Source organism: Diospyros lotus, chromosome 11, assembly GCF_014633365.1.
Source record: "Diospyros lotus cultivar Yz01 chromosome 11, ASM1463336v1, whole genome shotgun sequence".
Taxonomy (NCBI): Eukaryota; Viridiplantae; Streptophyta; class Magnoliopsida; order Ericales; family Ebenaceae; genus Diospyros; species Diospyros lotus.
This window is the reverse complement of record NC_068348.1, coordinates 27,008,500-27,031,694: the sequence shown is the minus strand read 5'-3', so window position 1 is coordinate 27,031,694 and position 23,195 is coordinate 27,008,500. Positions and strand designations below refer to the sequence as shown.

Genomic DNA, 23,195 nt, shown 5'->3' with positions numbered 1-23,195 from the left:
CTATCCAAGTTCGTCGAGTCGCCGTAATTCTTCAAACTCTTTATTGGAATACATATAAAAAATATAAGTTTGAAGCTGATCATCAAGTGCCATTAGCTTTACTCTTGAAAAATCTTTAGGATAATACTCAGCAAAATGAATTAATTTTTCCTTGTCAAAAACAAAAAATGAATCATTTGGGCATAACCATGCTATACAAAGAAGTAACTTAGTACTAACATCAAAAAAACGGTCATTCAATTCTTGAAGTTGCATATCAATGATAGCATAGAACAAGTCCACATGAAAGTGATGCAAATTTGTCATTTCTTCTGTGTTACGCCGTGAGCGACCTCGGCGTATAAAAACACCATCCATGTCGGGAACATCAATATTCTGCTTTTCACAAAAAGAAACCATTGCTTTCAAAAACAAATCCCACTCATTGTCCCTCATCACTTGGAGGCTTTGTTTGCATATTTTCACTAAAGTAATAGCATTTACAATATCTTGATCTTTTCTTTGTAATGCCTTAGACAATTCATTTGAAATCTCTAAGATGGTTATCATGAGATGTAAATTAAAGGCAAATTCAAATGACTGTATTGAGTCTAATAAATCATCTACCTCACATTTTTGTTCAGTAGATCCATCATCAACAATCATTTCAAGAACATCAACTATAGGCGAGAATATGGAAATCAAACTAATCAAAGTACCATAATGCGATCCACAACGAGTATCACTAAAATGAGTAATCGTACTTTGTTGATTAAGATCCCAGCCACTTGAAATATCACCATTATGGGGTGCTTCAAAAATTATGGCTTCTTGTTTCTCTCGCAAAAGATCACAACATTTCGATGACGCTCCAACAATACTCACCACTCTAGAAACCAAATTAAAGAGCGAAGTAACTTGCACATGTTTCTTTGCTACAGCTACAAATGCCAATTGAAGTTGATAAGTAAAACAATGAACATAGAAAGCACACGGGTTCTCTTTCAAAATAAGTGCTTTGAGACCATTAAACTGACCTTGCATGTTGCTAGCCCCATCATAATCTTGCCCATGCAATCTAGATATACTTAACCCAAATTTAGAAAATAATTTATCTATAACAGCCTTAAGTGATAGGGCAGTAGTATTGGAAACATGTTCAATCCTAATAAATCGTTCAACTACATGTCTCGTTTTATTCACATAACGCAAAACAGTAGACATCTATTCCTTTATTGAGATATCCCGAGATTCATCAATTAAAATTGAAAAGAATGATCACCAACATCTTTTATGATAAGATCAATCGTTTCAATAGCAATAGCTTTTACAATATCCTTCTGAACATTAGGTGATATTAACTTGAGATTTTTAGGAGCATTTTTCAAAGTAATAACCTTAATCTCCTTATTATGATTGGCTACAAATTGCAATAGTTCAAGAAAGATACCTTGATTATTTGAATCTTCAGACTCGTCATGACCACGAAAGGTTAGTCCTTATCGTAGAAGAAGTTGAATACAATTAATTGATGCATTCAAACGAATTCAATAATCACATCGTGTTTGTTCTGACTGCCTGAAAAAAACTGTCTCAATATTTTTCTCTTGATTCATTAAGGCTTCATAGTTATTTCAAGCTTGATTGTGTGCACTATTGGCATCTCTAACACGAACTTGAAGTCTATCTTTCTTTTTAAAATTACTGAACCCTTCTTTCACAAAAGCATCACCACCTCATTGTTCCCCTATTATTTGTTTTAAAAAGATAACAATATAAGTAAAATGCAGTATTTTTGCTTATACTATATTCCAACCAATCACTAAATTCATTGAACCAAGCCGTAATGAATCGTCTTAATTTTTTACATGGAAATGCATGATTTCGAGGTTAACACGGATCTCTTTGTAAGTAGACTCTTCTAATTTGATCTCTAAGATTAACATTGTAATCCATTATTGGAGTTCTTAGCCTAGGATCCGTAGGAAGCTGTGCAATATCAATTTGTTCAATACTTCCTTTGTTGATTTGTTCATTTTCTTCAATATGAATTTCCTCCTCCACACTTACTTTCTTTGCTTCAGAATTTTCTTTAATACTTGCTTTCTGTGTATCATCATTCTCTTGAATATCATGATTATCATCTACCTCGACACTTATTTTCTTTACCCCATTGTTTTCTTCAATTGAAAATAGAGACTTTCTTTTAAAATATCTTTTCATATCTTCCTAAAAATTAAACAAGAATTTCATAAATAACCAATGATTAATATTTTCTATAAAAAAAAAAAATAGCCTATACCAGCCACATCTGCCCCTACTGGCGGTAGGTGGCGACCACTGTCGGCTGGTGATTTCCATGATCAAATGCTATCATTTGAAACGCCAAGCCAAGGGGGTTAATATATCTAAAAATGGGCTAGATCTAACGGTTGGATTGTCGTAGATCTGATTTTTAATTTTTCATCAAAACGAAAAAATAGTCTGTCGGAATCGACCACCACGGCCGGTGGTTTTTTGGCGATCAGTGACAACCACCCGACACCTTACCCCCATTGACCAACATACCCCAAAACTAGCAAGATCTAATGGGTGAATCTCCATAGATCTAAGTTTAAACTTTCGGCCTAACCCAACCATGCGTAAATACATATATATATCATGAATCTATACGGAAAATAGGACAGATGAAACTAAAAATCTTACCTTCTTGTAGATCGGGGTTGCTTTCACGGTGAAAATACGGTCGAATCTAAGATTGAATGGCTAGATTTCAACAAATCTGTGATTTACGCACTTGGAAGAGAGAGAGAGAGAGAGAGAGAGAGAGACTGTAACAAGAAGGAGAAGAATAGAAAGAAAGTTGGGAGAGTGGAAGTGGGTGGGACAATGGGAGGCTGGAGCCCTAATGGGGTCACAAGTGGGCTTGGGCTGCTTGGCTCTCTTGGGCCTTTATTAAAAATAAAATTATTTTTTTTGTCTGGCCTAGTGCTGGCAACTGCCCCCACTGGGCCTCACTTGGCTCCGCCCCTAAACCCCTATGCTAGTCCATACTCAATTAATCGGAGTGTTCATCCAAAGAATCTAAGGACTAGGAATAATTTAAGAAGTCTTGTTACCAGAGAATTCTATCACACAATCTTAACACTTTGAGAATAAGATTCTCACACAAAAGATCTAGGGACTCATTCATATAATTTGATTGGAGAAAACATGCGTGAAAAAAATCTTGTATTTTATATATTTATACAAAAATACAATGAATGCATAAAATAAGCCCACTAGATGTCATCCAAATCTAGCATAAAGACACACAACACTAACACATATTACTATGTAAAGGAATCCAAGTTGGATCCAAGAGTAAAGAAAGCATTGTTCATGAGAATCACTTCTGAAGTAAAGGGATACAAGCTTTGGTGTCTAGAATCGAATAAGATAATCTTTAGTAGGGATGTTATCTTTGATGAATCTGTCATGTTGAATAAGGTAACAAATGAAGTTGTATAACAGATTGATAATGCTCCACAATAGGTGGAGAATACTCCAAAACAGGTGGAGTTTGATAGAAGAATCATTGACCCAGATAGTAAATGATGAATCAGATAGAGACATTCTTGTGGTAGAAGAGTCGTCAGATGAATGAGAGGTTCCGACCCAAGAATCTCCATAGTAATAGGAAGGCTAGACGGGAGATTCGAAAACTTGCTCATTTTGTTGATATGGTGGCATATGCATTTCCAATTATAAATGATGACATTCTTGCAACTTATAATGAAGTTGTCCAAAGTTCAGAAAATAAAAAGTGGAGGAAAGCAATGAATGAAGAAATGCAGTCCCTTCAGAAGAATGAGACATGGAGGCTAGTTAGCTTACCAAAGGGAAAGAAGACAATTGGATGAAAATGGGTATATGCACAAAAATAAAGAATTTATTGACAAGAATAATGTCCGTTACAAGGCAAGATTGGTAGCTAAAGACTACTCTCAGACGAAGGGAATTGATTATAGTGATATTTTTTCTCCAATTGTGAAACATTCCTCCATTAGAATTTTGTTGGTCTTGGTAGCGCAATTGAATTTAGAACTAGTTCAGATGGATATGAAAACTACGTTTTTACACAATGATTTGGAAGCAGAAATCTATGACTCAACTAGAAGGATTCAGGGTTGCTGGCAAAAGAAAATTCGGTTTGCAAACTAAATAAATCATTGTACGGATTGAAGCAATCTCTGAGGCTAGTGGTAAAAGTCATTTGACAAGTTTATGTTGATGTAGAGGTACACAAAAAGTAAATATGATCACTGTGTGTATTTACGCAAGCTATAAGATGGATTTTTTTAATCTATTTTCTCATGTATATTGATGATATTTTGATAGCTTCAAAGAATAGTGAAGAAATTGAAAAATTGAAAACTCAGTTGAATCAGGAGTTCGAAATGAAAGATTTGGGTGAAGCCAAGAAGATTCTCAACATGGAGATAATTAGATATAGGAAAAGAGGAAAGCTTTGTTTGACTCAAAAAATATATCTAAAAAAAAGTATTACAATGTTTTGGCATGAATGAAAAATCAAAACTTATGAGTATTCTGTTAGCTCCTCATTTCAAGCTTAGTGCATCTTTATCTCCAAAGAGTGTTGCAGATGAGAGTATATGTCAAAAGTTCTATATGCAAATGCTATTGGTAGCTTGATGTATACTATGGTGTGTACAAGGCTTGATATTTCACAGGCAATTAGAATTGTGAGCAAGTATATACATGATCTTGGAAAGAAATATTAGCAAGATGTGAAATGAATTTTGTGGTATATTATGAACACCGCAGATGTTGGTTTAGTGTTTGAGTAGGATGAGAAAATGGGTAGATACATAGTTGGTTATTGTGATTTCAACTATATTAATGATCTAGACAAACATCGATCTATGATTGGTTATGTTTTCACTTTAACAAAGAAACTAGTTAGTTGGAAATCTACCTTACAGTCTACAATTGCTCTAACAACAACAGAAGTAGAATATATGGTAGTTACAGAGCTTGTGAATAAAGCAATTTGGCTTTTTGAGTTGCTTGATGAATTGAGAATTGGTCAAAAGTACATCAAAGTACATTGTAATAGTCAGAGTGCTATTCACTTAGTAAATAACTAAGTTTATCATGCAAGAATGAAGCCTATCGACCTAAGATATCATTTTGTATGGGAAAATTCTGGAAAAAGGTGAGATACACATTTAGAATATCTGAACTACTGGAAATCCTATTGATATGATGACTAAGGTAGTGACAGTGGTCAAGTTCCAACATTGTTTGAACTTAATTAATATCTTTAGTATTTGAAGTTGGCACTACAAAGCGCATTTGAAGACACTAGTGATGATAGATTTTTTTGTGAGAATTTTATAAATTAAGGAATTTGGTTGGAATTTGAAAAATTCGCCAAGATAGAAATTTGTTGACTTTGTGGCTCTCCCAAATCCCACATAGTTGGCTATGGGTTTGGGAGGGTTTCCTTTTATTATAAAAGGAGCCATCCCCATATTTCGTAAATCATCCTCAATTGTATTCTCCTCTGTCATTTCTATTTCTCCTTTTGAAAATTAGTGAAGTATTTTTGGTGGTATCCAAATATGTAGGCTAAATTGGTCAAACTTTATTAAATTCTAGTGTTTTATTTGTTGTTATATTCAATAGTTTTTATCGAATATATTTATAGTAGTATTAGTGATATATTGTGCTATTAAGTGCATTTCTAAAAAAAATCTGTCTTAGCAGTCTGGGTTTTAAGTGAGACTTTTGTGACTCCTCCAGTTTTTATTAGAATTTTTTCTAGTATAATTTTTTGTATAATTATTCATGCACTACTATTTACCTATATGGATACTGTTAATCTATATGGTATTATTGACACTGAAATTGAATTTGGGAAAAATAATCTGATTTTCCCAACAGGAAGCTATTTGCTTGAAACCATTACCATTGGGTGGCCAATGCTTTAAGGAGATGCAGAATCTGTTCTCCAGTGGGGGTGGTGACGTTAAGGTCTGTTGTTTACTTCTTCCCTTTTCTTCGTATCAGAAATGGATGCTACTCTTTCCCGACTTTTAACGCTTTCCTTTTTCTTGCAACTGGAATTGACATGTTCTTTTCTTTCTCTTTCTTGTTATGAAAATTTGACCAACTTGCAACGTCAAGAGTAAATATCTTGGCTTGGCCCAAGAGAAGTAAAATTTTGATAGTTAGTATTGTCTCCACTATCACTGAAAAGGTAGTACATCCAACTGTCATGAGGAAATGATCAAAATCTGGTGACATTATTATCTTCTAAATCTAATATTATTCCTCAGTTGAAGAAATAGAAAACTCTTCAAACTGTATCTTCAATGAAATTGTCTGTGTCAGACTTCCTCTGTATCATCATCTTCTCCCTGCACCCCATCCTTCTGTCTCTCTCTATTGTGCAAAACTTCATCACACACGGTGCAAGGCCAGATAAGCAACAAGCCTATAGGCCACCAACATCATGGCCATTATGGACACATCTATCCACAAATTGTTCAGACCCACTGATTTGACGGCTGGAAAATCTGCAATCCGACAGTAGACTCCTTTTGCGCATTCATAGTAATCATTTTCATTGTACTGAACCCCGAGAAGGAGTTTGTAGCAGTAGTAGCTGTAGCTCAAGTACTTCAACCAGACTATGAAGGCGGGAATTTGTTGAATATAGTACCCTCCAGCAATGAGGAAGACAAGGGTTGTAACTGAGGCTAAAGTAGTGGCTTGTTTTACGTCCATGAGTATGGCACCGAAAGCTAAGCCAAGACTTTGTGCAACAAGGACATTGTAAAGGACAACAAGAAGGGACAGGATGAAAGTCACAGGATTGGGTTTAAGCCCGCCCATCCAATAGAGTATGAAAGTAAATGCAGTTGGCAGTGCAAGCTCCAGGGGCATGTCTCCAAAAGTCCTGGCTAAAAAGTAGGAGGAGAGGCGGTACATTCCTGATGAACGTTCCTTGATTAGCATTCTTCTTTCCTGGGGGAATGTGAAAACGGCATTGTATAGAGGGTAGAAGCCCCAGAACACAGAAAAGAAGAAAATCATGGCAATCTGCATCCAAGAAGAAGGAGACCTTGTTTAGCATCCATGGGAAATCTCAAGATTGTCAAATTTAATGAAAGTGTTTATGCCTGTTTACAGCAGCATTGAATTCTGAACTTGGACTAATGGAAGATTTCAAAAGTAGTTCTATATTGAGATTGACGCCCAAACTAGTCATGGCATGTTGCTCTATAATATGAGAACTTACTCTTAATGACGGTAGTCCCGGTTATTATTATCTTAGTTCTATAGAGAAAGTATTCTTATAGGGTACACTTTATACAACATGAATTGAGGAAAGACTAATTTGGGCTAAGTGGACAGATATGCAAGACTCTTACTCGATCTTCAATATGGGATGTTGGGGTGTGCCACCATAGGAGTCCACCAAGTACGGCAACACTTATGACTTGGAAGATTCTTAGCCTGTTGAAGGCATCATATCTTCGCTCCCTCAAACCCCTCAGGAGCAGCACCTTGAATTGATGCCACCAGCTCGTGCACCATTGCTGTGACCATACATTTTTTCCTGCATAATTTAAAATCAGAAGAGATTTTTGAGTCTAGTTAAGTACTAGACAGAAAAAAAAAAAGAATAAGAATTAGAATAAAGAAGGAGAGGGATAATATTTAAATCTAATCTGCTAATTCTCTAGCTGCTGAAATTTTGAAGGATGGTGACATAGATACCAGGTACCATGAAAGGGAGATGAGAGGGGACTTACTTGTGGATGCATCTTTTGTATAATTGTAGCTATTGCCATCCAAACTGCATAATTCAGCTTTCAGTCTTGTTGAAATGTTCTTGTCATAAGCAGAGATTAGAACATCTCTCACTGCCTTCCGCTCTTGTTCTGTACTATCTCCTTGCTCGATTGTTTGACTGTAATTGGGGTGAATTCCTGTAAAAAAAATTTCACAATTTTGGTGAGATATACAACAGTTTGGTTTTTTTTTTTTTTCATTTCTTTTTCTTCATACCAGAAGTAGTCTGTGGACTCTGCTACTATCCATGAAATGCATAAATATGTCATTTTGTTTCTGTAATCTATAAATTTCAGTATCAAATTATGCTTAGTTGGAGTTGCAGATGACTCCAAATTCTGCTTTCAAATAACAAGATGGGCATTGGAAAGGGTATTGGTGGGGTTTTATTGTACCATTCAGTCAATATAAAGAAACAAATGCTATGCCACTTTCAGGAGTTGAGATGACATAATATTTTGTCAGATGAAATAAATAAATAAAGAAAAGGAAAAAGGGGAAGGGATGTAATGCATTAGAGAGTAGAAGAGGGCAATTTCCTATCGGCATATATGGCTCCGCTTCTATTTAGATCTTTTGAGAAAATATGAAAAGAAACAGCAAGTTTCTGTTAAGAAATTAGGAATAGAAATATGAAATTACCATTTGCAAGATCGAGTAAGAGATCAGCTGGATTGATAGTGATGGATGTGGAGAAACCAATAGAGGAGAAGTAGTCCAAAGCAGTTGATGCAGGACCATAGTAGATGGGAGAGCCCTCAGAGAGTAAGAGCACCTTATCAAACATGTGGTAGAGACGGCTCGAAGGTTGGTGAATGGTGGTGATCACAGTTCTTCCCCCGCTAGCTAGTCGTTTGATGGTCGTGAGGATCCGCTGAGCCGTAGTTGAGTCCAAACCTGAGGTGGGTTCATCTAGAAGTAGTAAGCTTGGGTTAATCAGCATTTCTTGGCCTATGCTCACCCTCTTCTTCTCCCCACCTGATATCCCTCTAAACAGTGGGCCTCCAATCATGCTGTTCCGACACCGAGTTAATCCCAACTCAGCGATAACTCGCTCTACATGCTGAACTTTCTCATCCCTGGTCAAGCTATTGGGAAGCCGTAGCAGTGCGGTGAACAGTAGAGTTTCAGTTACAGTGAGATGAGGGTATAGGACATCATATTGTTCAACAAATCCTGTTCTGCGTTTGATGGAACCAGAAAAAGGCTCACTGTTATATGTGATCTTGCCGGATAGCTTACCGGTATGACGTCCTCCAAGGGCGGTAAGAAGAGTAGTTTTTCCACTGCCTGATGGGCCAAGCATCGCTAGTATTTCTCCGGGGCAAACCATACCTGTCGCCCCATTTAGAATGGTCTTCTCCCTAGAGTTTGATGTTGCACCATAGCAAAATCCTTTCTGGTCCAATCTGACTTTGTAAACAACCTCTTCAAACTGCAAATTAATAAAAAACAAAAATCAGCATAAAGTACATTAGTCACAAGAAAGATGGTTTTCAATGAAGAACGCGTGTTTAAAAGGAAAAAATAATGCTAGGATTACTTGTGCCAGTGGGATTAAGCCGTGTGATTTACTTATCCTAGTTGAGTCTGTTGTAAACAAGAATGATATGGTCGGTTTTTCTGTCTTCTATGGGTGTTTGTGTGTGTATGCCTATCTTCTATCATTTGTTCTTGTGTGTGGTTTGTCTGTGTGTAGAGAGAGAGAAAGAGAGAGAGAGACCTTTAAAGTTATAGGGTATAAGGTGAGCTGTAGAAGGGACGATGAATTGGTCTGTACAGGGTAAGCAAGAACAGCTCCGTGATGGGCTTCCGATACCATTGGCAGACCTGCCATGGCGATTGTGCTGCTACTTTCTGGTTCCGATCCTGAACGGTGGAGTGTCATGGCCAAGTTGAACGGATATTGATGTTGTTTCTGGCGTAGTGCGTATGTTGTAGTAGGGGGAGAAAGGGAGAGAAGTTAAGAAGTTGGTTTTAACTTGGCATCCCACATTGAACTGGACTGGACAACACACAAATATATACACAGAGACACATTAACTGGGATCTTTCATATATTAAAGGCCCTATGATGCAGGCCTAGGCTCCTAGCATCCATGGTGGGTTCCCACATTCTCTCTTAAAATATTCTAAAACTAAAATCCAATTATTTATGCCTAATCCCCTTTTCTGTTCTTCCTCCTGCCTTTATCAGATTAGCCCCCTTTCTCTAACCTCATTTGCATGTGATCCTTTTGTTACTAAAAGTTTATTGTCAATCTTCTTATATTGGTCTTGCTTGTATGGATCCTCATGCAGCTTAGTTCCAACAATAAGAGGTGGGAAATGAGAAACATGGCACTAATCAATACCATTTCATAAAAGTTTGGCCTTTCCTGTGGTGCATGAAACACCACCTTTAGCATTAAGTGCCCCTATCATGATACTTAAATGGTAGCACATCAAAGCTGCATACGGCCGAGGGGTCACAGACTTTTTTTTTTTTTTTTGTTGGGTTGTTTTTGTTCTTATATGATATCTGTGCTGTTTTTCCTACATGGTTAGTTTTTTACATTCGGAAATGGAAAGTATTGAATTTCTGGTACCGGCTAAGAGACAATGATAGTGCTTCCCACCTTTTCATGCCAATCATCTTATTTTTTGGAGTTTTCGCATTGTCCGATAGCCAAATGCATACTCATTCTATATATGTATTTATTTAATTTACTTATTGGTAAATATACATTTGTCCCTTTTACTTATCCAAGATGATGTTTTGCGTTTTCTTTTCTTTTTCATGCTTCTGGAGTTGGGTTTTGATGCTTCTGGAGTCAGGTTTTCTTTTCTTTTGGTTTTCAGATAGCTTTGTTCAATCTTGCCATGTTCATCTCATCTTCATGCTCATTGAACTATTAAGTTTCCTGAATTGCATAGAGAAAGATCATTATGTTCACAAAGTCAGGTTATCTGAAATATGAAAGCATAATAAGTAGCACGAAAACAAAAACATTTTTTCTTGCAGAAAGTTCTCTTTCATTAAAAAAAATGAATTCTTTAATGATATGGAGCAAAATAAAGCCACAAAAGGAAATCATTACAGAATGTGATTTCATTTTGGGGCAAAACATCAAGCTGAAGGCCCATCTTATTTACAAAAACTGGAATAAGCCTTTCCTGCCCTGTGAAGGATGGCAATGCATATATGAAAATGCTAAAGACTGGCATTTTTTTTTTTCTTTTGAAAATACAGGATACTTTCAGAGATTGATATGGCATGCATAGTTTTATCCGTCGTTTCCTTTTCTTATATGTATTTAATTTTCTAAATAATCATTTTCATTTCCAATTCCATTACCATTTCCAATCATTCACCACCCCACCCCTAACCAAGTAAGACAACTGGTTAGGGGCGTGGTGGTTGAGAACGCCAGTAATGGGGCGTAATCCAAAAAAAAAAAGTAAGACAACTGGTTAGCAATTATTCACAAGGCACACAAAAATCTTTAAAGCCAATACTAATAGGAATAAAGAGCCCAATTGACTCAGGGCATAGATCAATTGGTAAAGAAAGAATTGCTAGGGTGTTGTTATTTGGACCCTTAGGTTCTGTGTTTGAGACCTGGTCAGGGAAGAAAACTCAGCAATTAAGGACTATCCCGAAAATTAAAAAAATATCAAATCGCCCTCACGTCAGCGAAGAGAGGCTAGGGATAAAAAATGGCTGTTGAGTTCCCTGATTTACATCTCTTACTGGAATTGTGGAGTCGAATAAGACGCTCATGATGGTGCGTTAACCAAAAAAAAAAAAAAAAAAGCACCCAATATATATATCCCATTATATGAAACACTTTATTAACTCTGTTAGTTTATGGAAATCCAAAAAACCATTCTTGGCTGGGTTTTTAGATTATGTTCAAGCATTAGCTCTAATGGAAGAGTTAACGGTTATCCCAACTTTTCTCTATCTGTCAAGAGTACTGTGGAGGAAGGGCCCTGAAATATATTTGAGAAGCTGAAAATGCACGAAAAGATCTGTCTCCAGAATATCGAGGAAGAATCATTTCAACGGTCTAGACCTCAACTGGAATGTGCTTTTAGAAATTTCTCTCTCGAGTGGTGTCCACAATATTATTGAATTGGGGGGTGGGGGGGGGTGCCGACGGGGCTAGGGATGCTATATCATATGGGCATTTGACTGAAGAATTGCAGTCAAATTTGATAAAAACTTGTTGGTGCACTTGTCACTGCTCAGGTAAAGAGCATAGAATATACATTAGCCTCTGGTGGGAGAATTTATGCTTTTCCTGTTAGGTATAGAAGAACAATCTATAAAAAGGAGAGAACCAACCGGCCTGTGGAAGAAAAGGCGTGGTTGGATTGGATTGAATTGCCTAAAGGTTTAAGTAAACTAAAGGCGATATAAATGGTGTTTTTCCTTGTAAAGCATGCTGATTCCTATATTCCTTTTCCTTTTCTTTACCTGTGGTTTTCAACATTCTTATGGCCGAAATTCGACATGACATCGTATCATCGCTTGTTATTAGTATTGCTAATGTTCATTTACAATGTGGGGTTAAGATAGATGCTAAGCAAAGTCTCCCCGTCCCCTTTTTTCATCAATTATTATTATCATTATGAATATTATTAGAGTATTATTTTAGGCTGAAGAAGAGAAAGAATGATTAAAGGAAGAACCCATCAATTGGATTCCAATTTCTGTCCATAAAAATTATATTTTCTGCCCAGTGCTGGAACAGGGTGGATCCAGCCTTTCCCTGGTTATCCTCACCTTCTTTATTTAATTTCTCAATCCCTTTGCTATCCCAACTTGTTCTTTTTTAAATCTATCAGATATACAAGGAATTTTCTTCCACTATTTCCTTAGACTTTTGACATATTATCACATATTCCCTCTTCCTTTCGACACCTTTTATCCTTAGCCCCATATTGCTTCGATTCCCTGTCTATGCATCTATGCACGTACTCTTGTTCCGGCTCTGTCACAAGCTAATGCAATTACCAACTCATTCACATATTCTTTTTCCCCTCATCTCTAATCTTGCATTTTATCCACTTGGTATATGTATTATGCCCACCATAAACAGAAGGCCACAGGTACAAGGCAAGAAAATTCTTTTTTTGTTGTTGTTTTTGTGTTTCTATTTTCTTCTTCTTTTTTTTTTCTTTTTAAAATCAAAATCAGCTAGAAATCGACTAGCACGATCGAACAATGACATATCGCTCTGTAGTTGAGTGATAGATTGATCAATGCTGGAAGAGTAATGGGCACTCAAGGAATGTGTTACAAGATGAACTTGTAGCCTTAGCATAAAAGAACCTATTGGTGGGACAGTAAAAACTTTGAAGAACTTCTTCATTTCTGTAACTTTTTATTTTTTGTCGTTTTCTCTAAGGTCGCACAAGGTTTTCATATTCAACTTGCTCTCACACAACTCAAGAACATGACATCAACACTATGAGCAAATGGGAAACTCATCAATCACCATCAAGAAGATTCAAACAACTTGGTCTCTCTAGTGATTTGATCACAATTCCTTAATTTAAAATCCCTTGCTTAGTTTGGGGATAAATCCATTGTATTGTAAATCTGTGCTGTCATTTCCTTGAACAACTTTCCCATTTCAATTTTGACGTGGAAAGCCTTCAAATAATTAATAAGGCAGATTTGAAGGGAGGGTACCCTGAATTTGGAACGTCTAAAGTATTCCTTTGAAATTAAGGATGAATTATTCTCTGGTTAAACTAGACTGCCAGCCTGCTTTGGTCTTAGCTTTTGACCTGTTGTTGTTTGACTAAGTGACTTGGATTCCCACAAAACCAAAAAGGTTTTTGATTATTGCAGCAGCCCTGCAAAATGATGGCCAATTGTACCATTTTCACCACAAATCTTCTGAAAAAGCAGTGAGACCCCGAAGGTTTCATCATCTTTTTTCCCGTCAATTTGAGTCAATAATGATAGCTATGATCAATCTCTTGTGTCTTCTTTTTCTCCTCAGTTGTACTACTGACTAGTGGTTAGGATTGCCTTTTTTGATTGCAGCCTCATTGTGGTTCCTGTTCCAGGTTAAATAACGGTAACTTACAAGGTGAGATTTGTGGTTCCTGTTCCAGGTTGAATAACGGTAACTTACAAGGTGAGATTCAAACCCCATCTAATTCTGTGCTGCTTAATTATAATTACTTTCTTTTACCCAAAAATGGTGACCCGATAGCTCGATGCTGACATTTTATAATTATTTTCCTTAAACAAAAATCATACTTTTTGTGTGTAAAAGTTCCTTTGCTTTAGCATTGTATCATGCATTTAGTGAATGCCCTGATGAGAGGACAATTGTTTTGGTTTGGCCTTGATGTGCTGTTGTTGTTGTACTGCCTTTACTAAGATACCAGAAGACAGCTTGCTAAATTCTCTCCCTCTGTTTAGAAATCTTGTTTTAAAAGTTTAAGTCATCTCAAATAATGCCAAAGCCAGGCTCTAGATAATAGCTAGCTCCATGGTGAAGAGATTTTGGATAAAGGTCTGATGGGAAAGCTTGATATTGTTGTGCTTGTGCCTGGTGGAATTGCATCCTTCCTTTGTGCTGAGAGAATTGCACCTTTTCAATCTCACCAATGATATGCAAAACATTGACACAAATATTTTTAAATTACTAATATTTTTATTTTATATAGTTTGTCAATCTCAAAACTAGGTAAGTTCAAAATATTTAAAAAATATCATAAATAAAACACTTGACTGTCTATGGTCGTAAACATGGGTTATTATAATCATATATTTTTAATAATTTAATAAATGACAATATGAGATTTGTACTTATTTGTGTGAATATTTTATTATTAGTGACCTTTTATAAATTTCTTAAAACTCATGACTCTGAGTTAATTTTATATAAAAATTTCATATCATTCAAATTTAGCGTTTGCTTTCTTCTCCTTACAAACTACCACTGTGTTAGTTTAGAATTTTAATACCAACGACAAACTTATTAAAATGATGTCGGCTTTAAGAACATTCAAATAATTAAGCCAAAAATGCTAAGTTTAAACGACACAAGAGCTTTTATATATCAAAACTCAAATCATTTGATATTTGTATAAAATTTACTCCACTTTACCTTTTTAACTTTCACTATTTGTTATTAGTGTTTATAATGGTCACTTGCAACTACTGAAAATTACCAATTATGATCCGCCATCTTCATTTCAACTTAAATGAAAGATGAACTCCAAGCCAAGATCCCCTTTGGCTTTTTGCTTTGTTAAAAATACGACTTGGGCTGGCCTTTTAAACGTTATCTCCATCTATCATATCAAGAATTTGAGTAAATTAAACTAAATTAAATTAAACACAACTGCCACTTAATTAATTGGGCCCTTTATTCCGCCTCTGTTTTTAATAATCCATGAGGTTTAGGGAGACGATAATAATAATAATAATCATAATAAAAGGAAAAGGAACAAAAAGGAGTAGTGGGATATGATATCTGGACCGGGTGGTGGAGAGGGCTTTGTCGTTTGGGGAGTTGGAGGGAAGGGGGGGAGTTGGGAAGTAGACACGTGGCACGCACTCCCAGCTTGTAGTGGAGGAATAATGAGGGAGCGTCGTCGTTTTCTGGTGGGGGGGGCAATGCGATGATGACGATGGATCTTCCCGGGCCCACCCGATCGGCCTAGGAAGGAATTGAATAATCACGTGGTGGAGGGAGTGTGGGACCCCTCCCCACTCATCATCATCGTAACCCATCATTCAATCATTTCCTAGTCGATTTTCTTTTTCTTTTTTTTTTTTTAAATTTTGTGGACGACCCATTTAAATTTAAATTCACAAAATATATGAAAGTGGGTGGGATTAAATAGTTTTTCTCCTATTTAAATTCACTAAATTATAATTAGAATGAGTAATTATAATTATAAAAAGGTGATTGTAATATATATACTAGTGTAGTACTATATGTTTAATTATAAAAACCTTATTCTAAGTTAATTGTCACCTTCAAGAAGTTCAATTAGTTGGAGTGACACTTTGCACCATGCCTAATCCAGTAGATATCACTAAAAGGGGCTACTTGTAAATGGAAGGAGATATAATTGAAGAACAAGACTATCATAAAAAAAAAAAAAAAAAAAAAAGAGATAAGAAAATGACTGTCCCTTGTTGCAACAATTGGGCCATTAATGTCATTGCTTCTACAAGGTTTTACCTAACAAGTTGTCTCATGATTAATGACCTATCATGGATATATAAAGGCCTCCATTCATTTGTTAGATAATAGCAATATATTATTTTTTATTTTATTTTATTGTTTGTGGTGGTCTTAATTTTTATGAGTTCTATACTTACTTTTTTGATAAAATAGGCAAAACGAAAATAACACATTAATCATATCTAAATGTCTCTAATCAAGATTTTCTTAATTTCTTTTACTTTTTTTTTATAAGTATTTACTTCATTCCATCCATTACTATTCAAAGAAGCAATATATATATTTTTTTCATTTTATAATTCAATTTCTTTAAAGTGTACATGTCACACCAATACATTAATTAGCTTATATACTCTCTTTTTCAGGTAGTCCAATGTGGCCATATATCACAAATTAGGTCTACTGCAGGAGTAGACATTTTTATAGTGTGTTAGTAATTCTTTAATATTTTCTTACTTTGTGATAACATAGTAAAATTAATGACATTAATTATAACAGGTAATTTATGCTTTGTGATGGCATGAGGACTATATATCTGCAATAACCTGGGAAGATATTTTTGTTCACAAAATAGTGTAAAACTCTCTAAAATGGATTTAAAATGACTTCAAACCCCATTTAAGAAAGCCTAAATCTTGTAACCCATGATTATGCTTTTCTCATAACACAAACACACACACACACACACACACACACACACACACATAGAGATATGCATATATAATTAAGCTTGCATCTATCTTAATTACTAGAAGATAATTTAATTAAGAAATTGATGATGCAATCTAACTCAATCAATATATCATGCTTCCGTATAGCCTAGATTAAGATTTAATTAAAGGACCATTAATTAATAGTAAACTTCCATGAAAGTTAATTACCTTAATTTGATGATGAAAATGTGTGTGTGTGTATATAAGGATAATTGTCTTGATCAGCTTACTTTTAGGGATCATGAGAGTGATGACACTGGACTTAATTAGTTTATTAATTTATAATCTTATGAAAAAGTGTTTTTTTCATAATTATTTCATTTTATTTCTGTATTATTATTATTATTATTATTATTATTATTATTATTATTATTATTATTATTATTATTATTATTATTATTTGTTAAATAGATCTAACTTTAGTGTGAAAAAAGCTGAGGCAAAGGAGGCTGTTTCACTAGACATCATGGGAAATCTATTCAAGCACCCACCAAGAAAAAGTGAATATATTGTCATCTGCAACAAAGCAAAGAATGCATTCACAGATAATGGTGCAGCAATTCCTGGCCTTAGATAGTGACCTAAAAGTTCCATATGTTGATGAGCTTTGGAGAAGATGAGTACTGTCACCCTTCACATCTGTTGCTTTCATAGAAAGGCCAGGCCAATTATATTCTCTCCAACATGCCTTGTAGGCTAGGCCTAGAGAGATCTCCTTCACCATTATTGCTAACCAATAATGGTGAAATAAACCCACTTCCTCTCTTTCAACAACATTAACTTTGAATTTTTGTTTTGATGAGATTACCATCATCAAGATATCGATTCAGATTGGCTGCTGCACTTGATTGTGAGCGTGGGAGAGAGTTTGTGAAGGTGCCACTCCCTCTTTCACTTGCAAGGATATTTATTTGGGACCTATTCTCTAAATAGTGTTTTTGGAACTTAAGTTAGAAGATATTTATATAATTAGAGTATAAAGACAAATTAAGGAAGTAACTAAAGATTAATAGATAAACTTGTTGAACAAGCTTGCCTTGCATGTTTAAGAGAGTTAAAAAGCTTGGAGTTGTATTGGGTTGAGATGTCCCACTAATTTGAAAATCATGATATTCGTGACAAAATTTTGGGTTAATTTGAAGATTGTGATATTGGGAATGAGAATTTAGATTCTTCACTCACATTGATCTAGATTCCACCAAATTTATCCCTTTTTAAGTTATTAGGTTAACTAGTTTTGTGAAATGACCCACCACTATGGGTCGTGATGAATTATCTAAGACCTAAATGTGTGGAGTCCTTCTGAAACATTGGAACCTACCTAGCCATTGTTCGGTGTGACAAGAATACATGTAGATGAGTAACTAACTCCTTGTATTTGTTTGATAAATTTGTCATTAATGTAACATCCCGTATCAAGCAATAAGAAAGGTGGGATGAACTTACTCTGATGGACTTATGTGAACTTCCTAGAAATCACCTATTCTTGAGCTACCCTATTTCAAGTACGTTCAAGGGAGAGTTCTTTATTTACATTCAACTCAAAAGATATCCACTTGATGTTATTTTCTTTCTTACTGTTCTTGATATATATACTAATATCTTTAGAGTCCCTTCTTAAACCTAGTCTTAGATTCTCGAGATATTACAATTAAGAGGTTTGATAAGTCAGCAAGTACCCAACAAACTTAATTACTTTGGTTCATTCATGATATTTCTAGCTAGGCAGGGATTGTACGTGCGTCGGCATATATTTTGTGGATCTAAGAAATTGTCTTTGATGAATAAGCAATTGTGATCTGGTTGATGGAGATGGCAAAGTGAACAGTAACATGGCTTGTTTAGAATCATTATGATGATCAGTTGTGCTGAAATAACATTGCAGCGTTATATCTAGTGATCAACTTAATTACAGATGGATCATCTGATGGTGCATTCTTACGTAAAGTTTGCTATACCTTATAAATTAAGGAACATTTTTGATGGTGTAATGAATTAACATTAATTAATAATATAATGATATGTTTTAATAATAAAATTAGTAGCGTCTTAAGGAATATATTGACAATTATGAGACATGTAAATATATATGTTAGAATTAGTTATCTTAATGTGTACTCGAGAAGATTAATTCTCTAGTGTGAACGATGGATGTGAATGAGAATATAGAAAATATGTGAATATATAAATAATGTAATATACAAAAAAATAAATGCAAGGTTATTTACTAAAGAAATAAAAGGTGCAAGAAAAAATCATCTCCTATGCTCAGGGTTTTTTGTCTTTTTATGTATGAGAGCTATACTCGCATTAAAAATTCATGTGATTGACAATTATCTATAAAAATATCTCTTATTTGCAAAGTAATATATATGGGTTATTTATCTTTATCTCATGTGGGATTCATACAATAGCTTAATATAATTAATTAATTAGTTGTTGGGCCTATCTTTTAAGAATTGAAGCTTCTAGAACAAGTTGAGCACTAATCATGAATTTTTAGCTAGCAAACACACATGATCACAAGTGAAGAACATTCTCAATTAATTAACCTATAGCTAATAATTAGCTACAACCAAATTAAAGCAGCTGTTTTCTGCAACTTGGATGCCCATGATGAAGAAGCACAGCTGAAAAGCTTCACAAAGATTGGATTTTGCTGCATGCATGCATGATACCCTCTTTATCATACATATATATATACATATATAAGCTTCCAGGGGGGAAGAAGAAGAGAGGGGGCATGTGAGATTGTTCATGAATGATGGCACATTTTGACCCTAACTTCACTCTCATCACAAGTAAGGCCGTGCCAATGGGGAATGGCTGATCAGTGGCTCAATGGATATCATCATTCTGATCATTCATGTTAGAAGAACAAATTCATTGCTCTCTATATATATATATATGTATATACATACATGGCTTTAATTGGCAATGAATTTATTCTGTGTGGAGGAAAAGGGGTCGGCTGTATATATGGTGTCTTGTAGCAGATGATGATCAACTTTTTCATAACAACATCACATGCATGTTGAAGACAGACAGCATCCATATGAGAGAGAATGAGTGAATGGATTGGATATCTCCCAGAAGTGACTCTCGTGATCCCCATGTTCTCTCTTTCTTTTGCTAATTGCTATGCCTAGCAGCTCCCATTTCCATCTTAATTAATTATTATTTGTCTTTATTACAAAATCTAAATTAATTAGAGTAGTTAGAACCCTACAATTAATATATATATATATATATCTTCGACGTCCTGTTAAACAGATTTTAGGGTGTTTTTGGAAACATAAAACATAATGAAATTACATAGAAATTCTAGGCTTTTCTTTCTTTTCTTGGGAATGATAATAATTACGTACTAATGGAATGAAAAGCAATTAATTAAATGGAAATCTTTTCCATATCCATTTATAATCCATTCCATTAATTATTCTATTACTAAACCTTTCTCAAAACCATTAAAGCCGGTCTATATAGCTAGCTTAATCCATGTCCATGAGTAGATTTCAAGACCAGCCCATTTACTGTTATTGCACGCCTAAATGTTATTTAGACACAAAATTTTGCTATTTTATGTGAAACCCAACTAAATTATATATAGATTACTCGTTATATGTATTCATTTATTAGTGTTGATGATGTGATACTTACTATATGATAAATAATTCTTCCATAATTAAACTACCCAATATCATACCAAATGTGAAAATTCTAAATCTAAATATCTCTTTATAAATGTATTTATACATGATCATATATGATGGAAACCCCAGACAGTGAGTGAGTGAGTAAGTGAGAGAGAGGGAGAGTACATAGTTTTAAGTGGGGAATGATGTGGAGGGGAGAGTAAGAGTGAGATCTAAAACAAATAATATTTAGGGAGATTGGAGGGTGGTTTAAGATTTGCAGACAAGAGACAGCCCCACAAACACCACGCGTGTGTCCCCCTCTTCCCTCCTCTTTTCTTTTCACGCTTCGCTTTAAATATTCAACACAACCCTCCCACTTCCAACTTATGTATTATTCTTACTATATATATATTGTTATATAATAATCATCTATTTACTCGTATATATCTATATCAATATCTATATCTATATCCCCACGATAAACACAGACAAAAGAGAAGAGATGTAGGTCGTTTTTATTGTTGATGAAATAACAGTCTCATCATCCCCTGGGGAGTCAGTGGTAAGCTAATCCTTAGTACGTAGGGTCACTTTCCTTTCTTCTACTATATACTTTTTTTTTAAGATAAGATCATTTCGTATTTTGACTCATCAAGTGATGTCGTGTCAAGAAAATTATATCGAAATTCTTGTACGTACCTTAGCTAGGAATTCTTATTTTTTTGTTGGACTGAAAACTCATATTAAGAAGGATAATTCTATGTTAGTGCGAGTCGAATTATGTAATTTATGAATAAGAGGCATCATCATTTCCAATGGTCCTTTAGTCCATATAGTTCCGAGCCAAAAATGAAACACTTTTTGTCAAACCCAATTATATTTTGATAGTGTAACTTTTTTCCTACATAAGACTTTATTATTTGGTGGAAAAACTCTTTTATACTTATAATCATATTAAGGTAAAAGTCACATTAAATAACTGAAAAATAAGTCCTAATGCTCAACTTAATGAGATTAAAGATTAGATTATTATATTTTATTATAATTGGTTGTGTATTAGTTGAGACTATGCCTAAAGGGCAAGCATTGTGTAGTTGTGAGTGGGAAGAAAGAGAGTAATGATATGTAGTTGGTACATATCATTACTTGCATAGATAGAAGGTTATCTAATCTCATTCTCGCGTAAGCATGAGCATTAATTAAGGGTAAGATATTTACCCTAACCCCTCTTAATTAATTTGTTCATCTCAATGCATTATTAATCTAACATTTGGTGATGCATTGAATTAATTTAACATCTATGCTTGTTTAATTTCCCTTTTTAATAAAATTATTACTTTTACACAGGGGCGGATGCAGAGGCCTCATTGGGACTGGACTATGCTTGGAATTTTATATATTTATATATATATTACTATTTATTATATATATTTTTACTATTTAGTTGGGGCTGGCACGGGCTGAAGCCCGTGCCAGCCCCCCCTGCATCCGCCTCTGCTTTTACATTCAAACCAAATTAATTAAAAAAAAATTGAATCAATGTCATTTTCTAACACATATATCACCTTTAGAGCTATAACCTTAAATCTTAAACCTTAACATCTATAGTTTAGTCATGGGACTCTGACCATAAGGTTGAACAAAATGATAGAAAAAAATAACAAAACATTCAACAAAAAAAATCGCAACCAATACTATGAGTAATCAATGAATAATAGTTCTAACATTAAAAGGGTGTTTAGCTCTGCATTTTGATCACTTATAAGTTATTGTTGAAACTTTAGCTTAAACACTGCCGAATTTAAATGTTATTTGACAATGTTTTAAAAAAACTATTTCTTTAAATTTTCTCAAAATATTATACATACCTTTTAGAGTTGACCAAATATTTTATGAGTTTACCCTCCAACAATTATGATATTTTCAACATTTATCCTTCTGCCATTCTCTTTGTTGCTACCTCTATCTCCATCTCCTTCTCCATTGTCGTCGTTGCCTCATTGTCATTGTCGCCCCATTGCAACCACTGCCTTCAACGCCATCTCTTTCTGTCGTCGCTTCTATTTCCATCTCTTTCGTCGTCTCCATTGTCGCCTCTAGCCCCGTCACAGTTGCCACCTCATTGCATTCATCGCTTCTATTTCTATCGCAATTGACGTCGCCTTTATCGCTACCTCCATCGCCTGCCATTCTTTCTGTATTTTTATATTTGATATGTATTAATAAATATATTTAATATTTTTATAAACTAAATCTAAATTTAAAAATAAAATAATATATTAATATATTTTTTTAATAATTATATATAATTTATTAACATATAATTTCATTTCCTTCAACAGCCCAAGGAACTTGGACACCCTTCCCAGAGTGCAGTGCAGGGGAGTCGTCTCAAATAGCTTCCAAATCCTGGTATTTTGTATAATTTTTATCTTGAAAATGGCTTTATGGAGAAAAGGGAGCAAATAGGTATCATTTTTGACCCGCATGTGAAATACCCACATCAACTCCTTTACATGCTTATCTTTTATTCTTAATTGAGGATTCCTATTGATAAGAGACAATTTCATCCCACTATACATTAAATATATGAGTAATTATATAAAATATGATAGTCACTTCTCTTCTTCAAAAAAATTATATTTAAAAATAAACGCATACTCTCTTATCCGTGCATACCTCTAAAGCAACACGAACGGACGCAACGCAACCTCCAGCAGACACAATCACATTGGCCTTTAGTCTTGTTTAGTTTGAATATTCTTTTTAGAATCACTTCAATGGTATTCATA

The 23,195-nt window shown here is 34.7% G+C and overlaps 2 protein-coding genes across 2 annotated transcripts; both read right to left on the bottom strand.

Annotated features, from left to right (window-relative positions):
- Window positions 1-1,203, bottom strand: LOC127812808 (uncharacterized). The gene has a single exon (XM_052353337.1). The coding sequence runs from the start codon at window positions 1,201-1,203 to the stop codon at window positions 1-3; it is 1,203 nt and encodes a 400-aa protein (XP_052209297.1).
- A 4,996-nt stretch (window positions 1,204-6,199) lies between these two features.
- Window positions 6,200-9,864, bottom strand: LOC127812480 (ABC transporter G family member 14). The gene is made up of 5 exons (XM_052352878.1): window positions 9,569-9,864; window positions 8,488-9,280; window positions 7,806-7,982; window positions 7,422-7,609; window positions 6,200-7,089 (listed from the first exon to the last, which is right to left on the bottom strand). The coding sequence occupies exons 1-5, from the start codon at window positions 9,731-9,733 to the stop codon at window positions 6,448-6,450; spliced, it is 1,965 nt and encodes a 654-aa protein (XP_052208838.1). The 5' UTR covers window positions 9,734-9,864; the 3' UTR covers window positions 6,200-6,447.
- Window positions 9,865-23,195: the final 13,331 nt, after the last annotated feature.

Bases quoted from the DNA above. Each gene is read 5' to 3' on its own strand.
- LOC127812808 (XM_052353337.1), bottom strand. From the start codon at position 1,203: ATGTCTACTGTTTTGCGTTATGTGAATAAAACGAGACATGTAGTTGAA.
- LOC127812480 (XM_052352878.1), bottom strand. From the start codon at position 9,733: ATGACACTCCACCGTTCAGGATCGGAACCAGAAAGTAGCAGCACAATC. The intron at 7,983-8,487 runs GTAATTTCATAT...TTTTTTTTACAG, and splicing joins CTTACTCGATCTTGCAAATG to GAATTCACCCCAATTACAGT. The intron at 7,090-7,421 runs GTAAGAGTCTTG...TCTTGGATGCAG, and splicing joins CATCCCATATTGAAGATCGA to ATTGCCATGATTTTCTTCTT.